This window comes from Belonocnema kinseyi, chromosome 1 (genome assembly GCF_010883055.1).
Source record: "Belonocnema kinseyi isolate 2016_QV_RU_SX_M_011 chromosome 1, B_treatae_v1, whole genome shotgun sequence".
NCBI classification, from domain to species: Eukaryota; Metazoa; Arthropoda; class Insecta; order Hymenoptera; family Cynipidae; genus Belonocnema; species Belonocnema kinseyi.
Genome location: NC_046657.1, coordinates 26,879,219 through 26,895,244, shown reverse-complemented (window position 1 = coordinate 26,895,244; position 16,026 = coordinate 26,879,219). Strand labels below are relative to the sequence as shown.

Here is a 16,026-nt window from a genome sequence, read left to right as displayed (position 1 = left end):
TATAATCTTAAATTTTTAAATGGAAAAGATGAATATTTTACAAGCCAGTTTAATTTTGAAGCAAGGCTGACGAATTTTCAATTAAAAATATAACTTTCCTAAAAAATGAGGATTTTTACACAAAAAGGATTAATTTTCTATCCAAAAATACAAGTGTTTAATAAATCAGTTGAACTTTTGATAAAAAATATTACTTTTTAAGAAAATAGTTGAATTTAGATTAATTATAAAAGAAAAATATAATTTTTTTCAAATAAAAATAATTAGCTTTCAATCAAAAAGGATCAATTTTCAACAACAGAAGATGACTTTTAAACAAAACAGTTAAATTTTCAACCCAATAGTAAAATTTTTAACCAAGAGATAAATTTTTAGCAAAAAGATGATATTTTTTTTAGCAAAATAGTTCAATTCAGATTAGTTCTGAAAAAGAAATATGATACTTTTTTTTTTCTTTTTGATAAAAGGAACTAACTTTCAATCGAAATAGATTTTTTGAGCCAAGAGGTTAATTTTAAATAAAAAAAGGTGAATTTTCAACAACTAAAAAAAATATTTGTCTACCGAAAGATAAATTTTCAACCAAAAAATATGATTTTTCGATTAAAAATGATCACGTTTTCAAAAAAAATCGTTAAATTGTCACAAAAAGTATGTTTTTTGAGAAAAAGAAATTATTTATTTAAAAAAATACAATAATAGACTTTTCAAACAAAAAGAATTAATTTTCAATCAAAAAAGATGAATGTTCAACCAAAAAATATGAATTTTCAATTTAAAAAAAATGAATTTTCAATTTAAAAAAATGAATTTTCTGCTGAACAATATAATTTTTCGTCCAAAAACGATTACGTTTTAACAAAAGACTTTAATTTTCAATAAAATAGTTAAATCTTTAACTAAATAGTCGAATTTGTAATTAAAAAGTAGAATTTTGAACAAAAAAAAATTATTCATTTAAAATGCCACTCCTTGGTTGAAAGTTGAACGAATTTTTTTAAATTGAATTATTTTTTCGTTGATTCATATTTTTAGTTGAAAGTTCGTTTTTTTTTTTTTGTTAAAAAATTCAATTAAAAATTATTTCTGTTGTAAAAAAATTTTTTTTTTTGTTGTTTTTTCATGTTCTTGTTTTTAAAATTAAATTGTTTGATAGAGAATTTAGGCTTTTTGGCTTGAAAATTCAAGAAATTGGTATAAAATTAAACTGTTTTATAGAAAATTTGTTTTTGTTTTTATTGAAAATTGATTCTCAATAAAAATTTATCTACTCCATTTTTAGTTCGAAATTTTTGTTGAAAATTCGTCTTTTTTTAGTACAAAATCAACATTTTTTGTCAAAGTTGAAAATATATACTGTTTGGCCAAATCTATCTTTTTTTTTATTTTTTATTATAGATTTTTTTTGGAAATATCAACTATAACATTTTTTGATAAACATGCATCTTTTTTGTTGAAAATTCAACAATTTGTATATCATTATATTTCATTCTTTACTGAAATTTTTTTTTATTTATCTATTTTGGTTGAGGATGAAACTATTTTGTTGCAAATTGAAAAAATTGGTATAAAATTCAACTTTTTTTTTTAGAAAATTCGTTTTTATTGTTGTTTTCATTGAAAATTAATTTTTCACAGTAGAAATTTATCTGCTTAATTTATTGGTTAAAATTTGAATTTTTGTAGTTTAAAAATGCGGACTATTCAACTTTTTTGGTTAAATATTCAACATTTTGGTTAAAAATTTATGTTTTTTTTGTTGTTGAAAATTCGTCTTTTTTTGTTAGAAAATCAACTTTTTTTGTTGTCAAAATCTAGTTATGTTGAAAATATATACAGTTTGGCCAAATCTATCTTTTTTTTATTTTTTATTATAGTTTTGTTTTGGAAATATCAACTATAACATTGTTTGATAAACATTTTTTTTTTGTTAAAAATTTAACAATTTTCTTAACATTATTTTTCATTCTTGAATGCAAATTTTTTTTTGGTAGAAAATTCATGTTTTAGTAGAAATGTCATCTATTTTTGGTTAAAAATGCAACTTCTTGCTTGAAGATTGATCTATTTTGTTTGAGGATGAAACTATTTTGTTGAAAATTAAAAAATTTGTTATAAAATTTTTTTTTAGAAAATTCGTTTTTATCGTTGTTGTTTTAATTGAAAATTAATTTTTCACAGTAGAAATTTATCTGCTTAATTTATTGGTTAAAATTTGAATTTTTGTAGTTTAAAAATGCGGACTATTCAACTTTTTTCGTTAAAAATTCAACATTTTGGTTAAAAATTTATGTTTTTTTTGTTGTTGAAAATTCGTCTTTTTTTTTTTAGAAAATCAACTTTTTTTGTTGTCAAAATCTAGTTATGTTGAAAATATAAACTGTTTGGCCAAATCTAGCTCTTTTTTGCAAACATTTTTCGATAAAAATTAATCTGTTTTGTTGAAAATTCAACAATTAGCTTAACATTACTTTTCATTCTTGAGTGAAAATTTTTTCTTTGTAGAAAATGCACTTTTTGGTTAAAAATGTAACTTCTTGCCTGAAGATTGATCTATTTTGTTTGAGGATGAAACTATTTTATTGAAAATTACCAAATTTGTTATAAAATTTTTTTTTTTAGAAAATTTCTTTTTAATGTTGTTGTTTTCATTGAAAATTAATTTTTCTCAGTAGAAATACATCTGCTTAATTTGTTAGTTAACATTTGAATTTTTATGGTTTAAAAATGCAGATTATTCATATTTTTTGTTTGAAAAATCAACAATTTGGTAACGGATTTAACTACGTTGTAAAGAATTAAATAGTTTTTAATTGAAAATTAGTTCTCAGTAGAAATGTAAATACTCCATTTTCAGGGTGGCCGTTTGAATGGAAAAAAAAAAAGAAAACTTCTGGACATCTCTTGGTTTACAACAAATAACAACTTGTTTGCCTTAATTAACATTTGTTTATCACTCATTTGTTCTTTAAAAAAAATTGTCCTAACGATTTAGAGCCATAGAAAAATTTACTATCAAAATTGAAAACAGGATAATTTTAGAGAATTTTTTTCCCGGACAAAATAAGCCACCATTTATTAAAATGCAATAATTTTGCAAAAACTGGTAAGAAGCGACGGACAGAAAAAAACTTAATTACAAAAAACATGCTTAAACATAATGTATTTTATTTGACCGAACGCCAGTTACAATATTTTCATTCTTAAAATCATAGAAAAACTATTTTTTTTGTCTTCGCATATCTGATTTTTCACAAAATAGAAATGCTTTTTTTCCTCCATAAACCATAATAATTGACAAGCAGTTAAAAAAATTTCAAACAAATCGTTGGCCACTCCCTCTTTTTTTTTTTTTTATTTTTTTTATTATAATAATCGAAAAGAAAAAAAAAAAAACTCGATTTCCAGGGTGAAGGTGAGCAAGGGCATTCATTGGCCGCGACTCTTGATTTCGGGGGGTCCAATGGCGCAAGGCCAGGGGCCGCGACTCGCCCAGGCTCTGATTTATCGAATGGAGCATTTGCCAGTGCAGACGCTCGACGTGAGTACCCTCTTTGCGGAGAGTGCTCGCTCGCCGGAGGAAACCTGCGTCCAGGTGTTCAATGAGGCGGTGCGCAATGTCCCGTCGATCATCTACATCAGGTCGATCGATCAGTGGTGGCCCCTCGTCCCGGAGACGGTCAAGGCCGTCTTTCTCTGTCGAATCGCGGCCCTCGATCCACCCGCGCCTATTCTCGTTCTCGCGACGAGTGACGCCACCTATCGGGATCTGCCGATTCAGCTGCGCAATCTGTTTAGCGAGCTGCGCAGCGAGGTCTACTCGATGAAGGGGACGAGTGAGGAGCAGAGAAGCCGCTTTTTCCGGCATGTCTTTCTCGTGCAGAGTCTGAAGCCGCCCCAGATGAGGATGGAGAGGTCGCGGGTAATGGAGGAGTTGCCGGTGGCGCCGGATCCCCTGCCGAAGAAATTGAGCGAGGAGGAGAAGCGTGTGCTCTTTGAGAAGGAGGAGATTTCTCTGCGGGAGTTGAGGATTTTTCTCCGTGAGATTTGTGCCAAACTTGCGAGGAATAGACAGTAAGTTGCATTGTTTTTGTTTTGTTTTTATTTTATTTTTTTAAGATGAGAGGAGGAAAAAGGCGAGTTTTTAAGGAAATAGATGAATTTTTTTCTAGTCCCAAAAACAAATTGAAACAGTTTAATTTTTAATCCTTAAAATTTGGGAGTTCTAAAATTGTGAACTGATGTCAAATCGTTTTTTACAATCAATTATTATTTATTTTAAAAATTTTAGAGTGCAATTCAAATTTATAAATCATAATTTAATTCAAAATTCACATATGTTTTTTTTCCAGAAAATATATCAATTTTCTACCAAATAGTTGAATTTACATTTTATGAATGAATGATTTTTAAGAAAAAATAGAATAACTACAAGTTTAATTTCAAAATTTAATTTTCTACCGAAATTGACGAATTTTCCAAAAAATATATCAATTTTCTATCAAATAATTGAATTTTGAACTTATAAGACACCATTTTTCAACCAAAAATGAAATGGCTACATTTGAGGTTTAAAAAAATTGAGTATTCGTCAAAAAATTCGAATATCGTATATAAAACAAAAATTTCGACCATTTAAATTCTACGAAAAATATGATTTTTGATCAAAATAATTGAATCTTCGACTAAATAGAACGAAATTCCAACAACAAAAAATGTTTCAATTTTTTTTAGTTAAAATCAAAAAAAAAAAAAAGAATTTTTAATAAGAAATTTAAGTTTTAAACAAAAAAGATGATTTTTCAACGAAAAAAAGATACATTTTTAACAAAAAATGAAATCTTTATATTATTTGTTTGAAAAACTAATTTTAAATCAGTCGAATTTAACTAAAAAATGCGAATTTTCAACAAAATAGTGGAATTTTGAACTAAAATGATTAATTATCAACAACAGAAATAGTTGAATTTATAACTTATAAAGAAAAAATATTCAACATAAAATGGAATATCTGCATGTTCAGACATGAAAATTAATTTTTAAACAAAAAAAAGACGAATTTCCTACAAAAAAAAAATACTTATACCAAATAAATACAACAAAAAATACAAATTTTTAATAAAATAGTGGAATATTTAATAAAAATTATTAATTTTCAAAAACAAATTAATTTTATTCACAAATAGACACTTTTTAAAATAAAATACATCAATTTTCTACCAAATAATTGAATTTTCAACTCATAAAAGAAAAAGTTTCAACCAAAAATTGACGAATTTCCAACAAAAAATATGTTTACGAGACAAAAAATCGAATATTTTAGAAAACAATTGATTTTTATCCGAAATAAAATTTTAACAGTAAATTCAAGTTTAAAAATTAAAACCTTAAAATCAACTTGCAAAGGAAAAATTTTCGACAAAAAATAGAATAGTTACAGACTAAGACAAAAAAATTATTTTGTAATAAAATTTTTTACAAAATAAAAATCCACCAGTTGAATTTAGCGAAAAAATCCAAATTCATTTTCTACCCAAATATACGAATTTTCAGAAAATGTATCAATTTTCTAAAAAATAATAATTTCCTCAAAACAAATTTCTAACAAAATGATTAATTTTCAATAAAATACGTCAATTTTCAAGCAAAAATAAAATAGCTACAATTGAGGTTACAAAAAAATTGATTATTCGTTCAAATATATCAGGGTGGCCGTTTTTGTCAACGAAAAAATTCCCGGTAATTTCCCGGTCCGCAAACATTTTTCACGGGTCAAAATTATATCATTTTAAGAAATTTTAAATTCTAATTCCAGCTCAGAATCTGTTTGAAAATTAAAAATTCCCTATTTAAATGCGGAATTGTAATTCTTTTCAAAAAATTTCCTGTTTAAATTCAGAATTTTAATTCTTTTCGAAAAATTTTCATTTCATCTAATTCTAAGAATTGTAAATTTTTTGAGATAAAAAAACCCTGTTCCAATTCATAATTTAATTTTTTTCGGAAATTCCTCGTTTCCAAAAAAAAAAAGAATTCGAATTTTTGTAAAATTCCCTGTTCTCATTCATAATTTTAATTTTTTCGAAAACGTCCCGTTTCAATTTAGAATTAGAATTCATTCTAATAAAAAATTCCCTGTTCCAGCTCGGAATTTATTTAAATTTTAACATTCCCTGTTCCAAGCTTATTTGAAATCATTTCAAATTTTTTACTAATTTTGAATGTTTGCAAAACTTCTAAATATCTCTTCAACTTACACATCAAAATTTAAGAATTTGACTTACAAATTAAATTTGTTGAAATAGAAAAAATAAAATTGTAATTTTCAAAGTTTAGTTTTTTTTCTTCCGTTTTGAGTATTTTAATTATAATTACTGATTTTAAATGTACAGTCAGATATTTCTAAATATTAAGTAACTGTTCTTTTTTTTTTTTAATATAAAATTTTTAAATTACGTGGTTTAAAAATGGAATATTTTAGACTGAAATTTAATAAAAGGCTTTAATCATAAATATAGTGTTTAAAAGTTATTTTAAAATTAAAAATAGTTTATAAAGTTTCAACCCGGCATTTACATTTGCCTAAGACTTTCCAATTGAAACAGTTTAATTTTTAATCCTAAAATCTGGAAGTTCTAAAATTGTGAACTGATGCCAAATCGTTTTTTACAATCAATTATTATTTATTTTTAAATTTTCAGAGTGCAATTCAAATTTAAAAATCATAATTTAATTCAAAATTCACAGTTGATCAACTAAAAATGTTTGTTATCAAAAATTTCCGATTTTAAACTAATTATTTCAAAAACACATGAAATCTAAGTTGGACGGATTTTTTTTCCTACAAATTTGTCAAACTCCCGGTCAAAAAATAATGAATTAAACATGAATCAAATTAAATCTAAACTAATAAAAATTTCTCAATTTAAAAAAAAAATTAATCTTTTTTGGTACAAAATTAATTTTCTTCGTTGAAAATTTAACTATTTGGTTAAAAATGTATATATTTGTTTGAAAATTCATCTTGTTTTTGGCTTGGAAACTCGTCAATTTTTGGTTGAAACTTTTTCTTTTATGAGTTGAAAATTCAATTATTTCGTAGAAAATTGATGTATTTTATTTTAAAAAGTGTCTATTTGTGCATAAAATTAATTTGTTGTTGAAAATTAATCATTTTTATTAAATATTCCACTATTTTGTTAAAAATTTGTATTTTTTGTTGTTGTATTTATTTGGTATAAATATTTTTTTTTGTAGGAAATTCGTCTTTTTTTTGTTTAAAAGTTAATTTTCGTATCTGAACATGCAGATATTCCATTTTATGTTGAACATTTTTTCTTTATAAGTTATAAATTCAACTATTTCTGTTGTTGATAATTAATCATTTTAGTTCAAAATTCCACTATTTTGTTAAAAATTCGCATTTTTTAGTTAAATTCGACTGATTTAAAATTCGCTTTTTTAAAATTAGTTGTTCAAACAAATATTGTAACGATTTCATTTTTTGTTAAAAATGTATCTTTTTTTCGTTGAAAATTCATCTTTTTTGTTTAAAACTTAAATTTCTTGTTAAAAATTCTTTTTTTTTTTGGTTTGAAATAAAAATAAATTCTTAAATATTCTACTTTTGTCTTGGAAATCATTTTTCGTTGTTGGAAATTTGTTTTAAAATCAATTGTTTTCTAAACTATTCGACTTTTTCGCTTTGGAACATTTTTTGTTCTTGAAATTTCGCTCTATTTAGTCGAAGATTCAACTATTTTGATAAAAAATCGTATTTTTTGTAGAATTTAAATGGTAGAAATTTTTGTTTTTTATACGAAATTCGAATTTTTTGTTGAAAATTAATCATTTTGGTTAAAGATTTTACTATTTTTTTTAGAAATGCGTACTTTTTAGTTGGTTTGAGTGGTTGCAATTTTTTTTATTAAAAATTAATTTTCTTATTAAAAATGTAATTTTTTATCTAAACTTGTAGTTATTCTATTTTTTCTTGAAAATCGTTCATTTATAAAATGTAAATTCAAATATTTGTTAGAAAATTGATATATTTTGTTGGAAATTCGTCTATTTAGATAAACAAAAATTAATTTTCTATTTTTGAAAATTAATAATTTTAGTTAAAAATTCCACTATTTGAAACTTAAGTTGTTTTTCTTAAAAAGACTTTTTTCCGGTTTAAAATACAAATTTTTATAACTATTTCGACTTTTTGTCTTGGAAACAAATTTTTTTTTGTTAGGCATTCAATAATTTCGTTGAAAATTCAACAATTTCGTTTAAACCCAGAAAGATGAGTTTGCAAATAAATAGGCAAATTTCCAACAAAAAATATGCGAAATAGTTGAATTTTTAAATAAATAGGCACATTTTTAACAACAAAAAAATACGTTTTCAAGACAAAAAGTCGATTATTTTAGAAATTTTTTTTTATTTGAACCGGAAAAAAAGAAATTTTAACAAGAAATTGAAGATCCAAACCAAAATGATGAATTTTCAACGAAATTCTTGAATTTTCAAACAAATAGACGCATCTGCAACAAAAAATATGCTTTCAGGCCAAAAAGTCGATTGTTTTGGAACAAAAATTTATCTTAAACCGGAAAAAAGAGTTTTTAACAAGAAATTTCCGTTTCAAATCAAAAAGATGCATTTTTTAACGAAATTTTTGGATTTTCAAAACAAAAAATGTTTTAAAAGCAAAAAGTAGAATATATAAAAAGAAATTGATTTTAAACTGAAAAAAAGAATTTTTAACAAAAAATTAAAATTTCAAACCAGAAAGATGAATTTTAAACGAATTTGTTGAATTTACAACGCAATAGGCGAAATAAAAAAAAAATGAAAATTGTTTCCAACACAAAATGTCGAACATTTCGAAAAAAAATTATTTAAAATTGGAGAAAAAGAGTTTTTAACAATAAATTTTAGTTTAAAATCATAAAAGTGAATTTTTTACTAAATATACGAAGTTGCAACAAAAAAATATGTTTTCAACACGAAAAGTCGATTATTTTAGAAAATTATTTTATTTAAACCGGAAAAAAAGAATTTTTAACAAGAAAATCAAGTTCCAAATGAGAGAGATGATTTTTCAACGAAAAAAAAAATTGTTTTGACGACAAAAAGTCAAATATTTTTGAAAACAATTGAATTTAAACAGGAAAAACAGAAATTTTAGGTTCAAACCAGAAAGATAAATTTTCAACGCAATAGGCGAGGCAAAAAGTACAATATATACAAAAATTTATTTTAAACCTGAAAAAAAAAGAATTTTTAACCAAAAATTCAATTTTCAAACCAGACAGATGAATTTTCAAATAAATAGGCGAGTTTGCAACAACAAAGAAATGTTTCTGAGACAAAAAGGGGAAATATTTATTTAAAAATGTATTTTAAACCTGAAAACATTTTTAACAAAAAAACTTAAATTTCAAATAGTGGAATCTTGAGCTAAAATGATTAATTTTCAAAAACAGAAAATTAATTATGAAAATAAATGATTTTTCAACATAATATATCAATTTTCTAGGAAATAGTTGAATTTTTAACTTATAAAGAAAAAAAAATCAACACAAAGTGGAATAGCTATATGTTCGGATACAAAAATTAATTTTTAATAACAAAAAAAGACGAATTACCGAAAAAAAATATTTCTACCATTTAAATTCAACAAAAAATAAGAATTTTTAACAAAATAGAATCTTTAACCAAAATAATTATTTATCAGCAACAAAAACTTAATTTTTTGTACAAATAGACGAATTTTCAATTAAATACATCAATTTTCAACAAATAATTTAATTTTCAAATTGTAAAATAAAAATTTGCAATCAAATATGAAATAGCTACATTTGAGGTTAAAAAAATTAATTATCCATTTAAAAAGTACGAATTTTCTATATAAAGCAAAAATTTCTGCCAGTCAAATTCAAGAAAAAATACGATTTTTTAACAAAATAGTTTAGAGAACAATTGATTTTAAACCGGAAAAAAATAATTTTTAACAAGAAATTTAATTTTGAAACCAAAAAGATGAATTTTCAATGCAATAGTTAAATTTTTAACTGAAAAGCCACATTTTGAACCAAACATGGAATCTAAATTTTCGATTTGAAAAACTAATTTAAAAAAAGCGAATTTTCTACCAGTTGAATTTAACGAAAAAAATTCGAATTTTTAACAAAATAGTGGAATGTTGAACTAAAATTATTAATTTTCAACAGAAAATTAAATTTTTATCTAATTAGTCCATCCATTTTCTACCAAATAATTGAATTTTCAACTTTTAAAATAACAATTTTCAACCCAGAGCAGAATAGCTATATTTTCAGATACAAAAATTTATTTAAAAAGAAAAGAAAATACGAATTTTTCACAAAATAGTCAAATCTTGATCCAAAATGGTTAATTTTCAACAGAAAATTAATTTTTGTATCATTTAAATTGACGAATTTTCAACCAAATATGTCAATTTTCGACTAAATAATTGAATTTCGAACATAAAAAAGTAAAATTTTCAAACAAAAATACAATAACTACATGTTATAATAAAAAATTATTTAAAAAAAAAATAATAATCTCCTACAAAAATAAACAAATTTCTATTAGTTAAATTCAACAAGAAAAAATACGAATTTTTAAAAATATAGTGAAATCCTTCAACAAAATGATTAATTTTCTACCCAAATAGACGAATTAAAAAAAATATATTTCAATGTTAAATTCAGTAAAAAAATACGAATTTTTTAAAAGATAGTAAAATCTTTAATGAAATTAATTAATTTTCAGCAATCAAAAATTCATTTGCTAACAAAAAAAATAATAAATTTTCAACCAGTTAAATTCAAGTAAAAAATACAAATTTTTAATAATATATTAGAATTTTTAATTAAAATAATTAATTTTCAACTACAAAAAATTAATTTTTTATCTGAATAGGCGAATTTTCCAGTTTGAAAAATTCATTTTTAACCAAAAAAGTGATAAGTTTTTATTCAAAAGTAGAATAGTTACATTTTCAGTTAAAAAAATTATTTTTCAACAAGAAACAACAATTTTTAAACAGGTTGGCTTCAACTAAAAAACAAGATTTAAAAAAAAAGTTTAATCCACAACCAAAAAGATGAATTTTCAAAAAAGAAAATATATTTTTCTACTCAAAAAGACAAATTTTTAAGAAAATACATGAATTTTTTCACCTGATACCATTGATTTTCAACAAAAAAGTGAATTTTATACAAAGCAGTTAATTTTGCAAATAAATAATTAAATTTTTTAATTAGATATTGGATTTTAAAATAATAATAATTTTTAACAATGAAAAATTGTCTACTATGAATTTTCAACAAAAAAGTGAATTTTATACAAAGTAGCTATTTTCTTTATAATGAATTGTTTAATTTTTAACTAAATAGTGGAATTTTCTATCCAAATTTGTTAAAAATTAATTTTTTTTTAATCTGAGATTCATCGTTTTAATTGAAAATTAATTTCTTTAACTGTAAACTTAAAAGTATACCAGTTGAAAATTAAAATTTTGAAAAATATTGTTTTTTTTTTTTAGTTGAAAAATTGTATTTTTTGATAGAAAATAAATTTTGTTATTTAACAATTCTTCGCTTTGGTTGAAATTTGAACTATTTTGTTTAAAATCCCTTTTTTTTTTGTTCTTGAAAATGAATTTTTCCAACTGAAAGTTTTAACTATTCCATTTTTGTTTTTAGAAAAATTGATATTTTTTAGTGGAGAATTTAAAAAGTCATTTCAAAATTAATTTAATTTTGCTACCTTAAAATACATTTTTGCGGCAAATGTGAAAATGTTAATTTCAATTTGACCAAGAAAATGGAAAAACTTGTCTGGAAAAAATCCGGAAATAACCCTTTATTTTTTTTCTTTGGCTTTTAAAAGTTTATTTAAAATTATTATTAATTTTTTTTAAAATATTTTTTTATTTATTTTTTTGTTAGATTCTTCATGTTCACGAAGCCAGTGGACACGGAGGAAGTTCCAGATTACAATATGATTATTGAAAAGCCAATGGATCTGGAAACAATGATGACGAAAATCGACATGCACTGTTATCTTTGCGCTCGCGACTTCCTGGACGATATTGATCTAATTTGTCGAAACGCTCTCGAGTACAATCCCGACAGGTAAGTTTCACAATATTTTTTCTCTATTTTTTATTTATTTATTTATTTTTTTAAATTTATTTATTTGTTTTGTTTTTTTTTTTTTTTTTTTTTTTTTTTTTTTTTTTTTTTTTTTTGTATTTTTCTATTTTTTATGAAACACTTTCCTCAATTATTGCACAATTATCTAGAAATTTTTTTTGCATATTTTTCCATCGATTTAGCTTTCATGCAATAAGCCGAAAAGTTCTGGAAAAGTGATACATTTTTTGCGAAAATTTAAGAATACGGTGAAAGTACCTATCATGAAGAAATTTCGAGGGGGTTTTGGAAATTTTTAAAATTATATTTGAAAGCAAAAAAATGGGCTTTTTTGACATTTTTATATTAGGAATTTAAATAGGGTTTTAACTTTCAAGGAAGTAGTTGAATTTTAAATGGAAAAAGATTAATTCTGAAGAGAAAATGCAATATTTTTAGCAAAAATAAATCTCAAACCAAGACGGATCAATTTTCCACCGAAGAGTTAAATTTTTTAATTAAAAAGGGATTAACTTTTCAGCGGAAGAGATGAGTTTTTATATAAAAAGAACATGTTGTTAATTAAGGAGATTAATTTTCTACAAAAAAAAAAAAATAATTCTCAACAAATTAGATACATTTTTAACCAAATAGTTGAATTTTGTACCAAACAGATGAATTTTTAACTCGAGAATAGGAATTTTCAACGAAAAAGTTAATTTAGAACTAATCTATTGAAATTTCAACAAATAAGTTGAATTTTTCAATTAAAAACCTAATTTTTTAACAATAAAAAGTCGAATTTTCAAATAAAATAATGAATCTTCAACCAAGAACATGAATTTTTAGGAAAATATTAAAAACTTTTAACCAAGAAGTGGAATTCTTAAATAAAACAGATTGATTTTTAATTTACAAACCAAAAAAGATAAAAGTTCTACAGAAAAAAAATTTAATTTTAAAACCAAAAAGATTAATTTTCAATAAAGAAAATAAATTTTCTACAAAAAAGTTTAATTTTGTACCAAAAAGTTGAATTTTTAACCCGAGAATATGAAGCTTCGACATAGTCGCTTAATTTTCAGTTAAAAAATTAATTTTTAACAAAAAAAGTCGAATTTTCAACTAAAATTATAAATTCAACGAAGAATATTAATTTTTAAGAAAATATTGAAAACTTTGAACCAACAAGTGGAATTTTTAAATAAAACAAATTGATTTTTTAATAGAAATCAAAAAAGATAAAATTTCAACAACAAATAGTTTTAAAACCAAAAAGAATTATTTTCAATAAAGAAAATTAATTTTCTGCAAAAAAGTTTATTTTTGTACTAAACAGTTGAATTTTTAAGTCGAGAATATGAATTTTCAACGAAAAAGTTAATTTAGAACTAATCTATTGAAATTTCAACAAATAAGTTGAATTTTTCAATTAAAAACATAATTTTTTAACAATAAAAAGTCGAATTTTCGAATAAAATAATGAATCTTCAACCAAGAATATGAATTTTTAGGAAAATATTAAAAACTTTTAACCAAGAAGTGGAATTCTTAAATAAAACAGATTGATTTTTAATTTAAAAACCAAAAAAGATAAAAGTTCTACAGAAAAAAAATTTGATTTTAAAACCAAAAAGATTAATTTTCAATAAAGAAAATAAATTTTCTACAAAAAAGTTTAATTTTGAACCAAAAAGTTTGGTTTTCAACCAAAAATTTGAATTTTTAACCCGAGAATATGATGTTTCTACAAAATCGCTTAATTTTCAGTTAAAAAATTAATTTGTAACAAAAAAAGTCGAATTTTTAACTAAAATTATAAATTCAACCAAAAATATGAATTTTTAAGGAAATATTGAAAACTTTGAACCAAGAAGTGGAATTTTTAATTAAAACAAATTGATTTTTAATTTACAAACCAAACAAAGGTAAAATTTCAACAGAAAAAAGTTAATTTTAAAACTAAAAAGATCAATTTTTTATTAATGAAAATGAATTTTCTACAAAAAAGTTTAATTTTGAAACAAATAGTTTGGTTTTAATCCAAAAAGTCGAATTTTTAACTAAAATTATAAATTTATGTTTAATTTACAAGCCAAAAAAGACCAAATTTTAACAAAAAAAAATCAATTTTAAAGCAAAAAAGATTAATTTTCAATAAAGAAAATAATTTTTGTACAAAATCACTAGATTTTCATTTAAAAACTTAATTTGCAACAAAAAATTGGAATTTTAAACTAAATTTATGAATCTTTAACGAAGAAAGTGAATTTTTAAGATAATATTTTAGACAGAATCAAAGAGTGGAATTTTTAAATAAAACAGATTGATTGTTGATTTACAAACCAAAAAAGATAAAATTTCAACAACAAAATTGTTTTAAAACCAAAAAGATCAATTTTTTAATGGAAAAAAAAAGAATTTTTTACAAAAAAGTTTAATTTTGAACCAAAAAGTTGAATTTTTAACCCGAGAATATAAATTTTCGACAAAATCGCTTAATTTTCAGTTAAAAAATTAATTTTTATAAAAAAAAGTCGAATTTTTAACTAAAATTATAAATCTTTAACCAAGAATGTGAATTAAAAAAAATATATTTAAAACTTTTAACTAAGAAGTGGAATTATTAAATACAACAAATTTATTTTTAATTTACAAACCAAAAAAGATAAAATTTCAACAGAAAACAAAAAATAATTTTAAAACAAAAAAGATTAATTTTCAATAAAGAAAATAAATTTTCTACAAAAAAGTTTAATTTTGAACCAAAAAGTTTGGTTTTCAACTAAAAATTTGACTTTTTAACCCGGGAATATAAAGTTTCGACAAATTTGCTTAATTTTCAATTAAAAAATTAATTTTTAACTAACATTATAAATTTATGTTTAATTTACAAACCCAAAAAACCAAATTTGAACAGAAAAAAAAAATAATTTTAAGACAAGAAAGATTAATTTTCAATAAAGAGAATAAATTTTCTACAAAAAAGTTTAATTTTGAACCAAAAAGTTTGGTTTTCAACTAAAAATTGGACTTTTTAACCCGGTCGGCTTAATTTTCAATTAAAAAATTAATTTTTAACAAAAAAGTCGAATTTTTTACTAAAATTATAAATTTATTTTAAATTTACAAACCAAAAAAGATCAAATTTCAACAGAAAAAAAAAAATAATTTTAAGACAAGAAAGATTAATTTTCAATAAAGAGAATAAATTTTCTACAAAAAAGTTTAATTTTGAACCAAAAAGTTTGGTTTTCAACTAAAAATTTGACTTTTTAACCCGGTCGGCTTAATTTTCAATTAAAAAATTAATTTTTAACAAAAAAGTCGAATTTTTAACTAAAATTATAAATTTATTTTAAATTTACAAACCAAAAAAGATCAAATTTCAACAGAAAAAATATCAATTTCAAAACAAAAATGATTAATTTTCAATAAAGAAAATAATTTTTTTTACAAAATCGCTTAATTTTCATTTAAAAACTTAATTTGTAACAAAAAATTCGAATTTTAAACTTAATTTATGAATCTTTAACGAAGAAAGTAAATTTTTAAGAAAATATTTCCGACTTTGAATCAGAGTGGAATTTTTAAATAAAACAGATTGATTGTTGATTTACAAACCAAAAAAGATAAGATTTCAACAACAAAATTATTTTAAAACCAAAAAGATCAAATTTTTAATAGAAAAAAAAAGAATTTTCTACAAAAAAGATTAGTTTTGAACCAAAAAGTTGAATTTTTAACCCGAGAATATGAAGTTTCGACAAAATCGCTTAATTTTCAGTTAAAACATTAATTTTTAACAAATAGTCGAATTTTTAACTAAAATTATAAATCTTCAACCAATAATGTGAATTTAAAAAAC

The 16,026-nt window shown here is 22.3% G+C and overlaps 1 protein-coding gene across 1 annotated transcript in view; it reads left to right on the top strand.

Annotated features, from left to right (window-relative positions):
* LOC117175747 (ATPase family AAA domain-containing protein 2-like) overlaps positions 1–16,026 on the top strand; it is a 169,431-nt gene that overhangs the window by 54,472 nt on the left and 98,933 nt on the right. The window contains exons 10-11 of the mRNA XM_033365521.1: positions 3,409–4,074; positions 11,973–12,158. Coding sequence (XP_033221412.1) covers positions 3,409–4,074; positions 11,973–12,158 — 852 coding nt within the window. The remainder of the gene's footprint in view (positions 1–3,408; positions 4,075–11,972; positions 12,159–16,026) is intronic.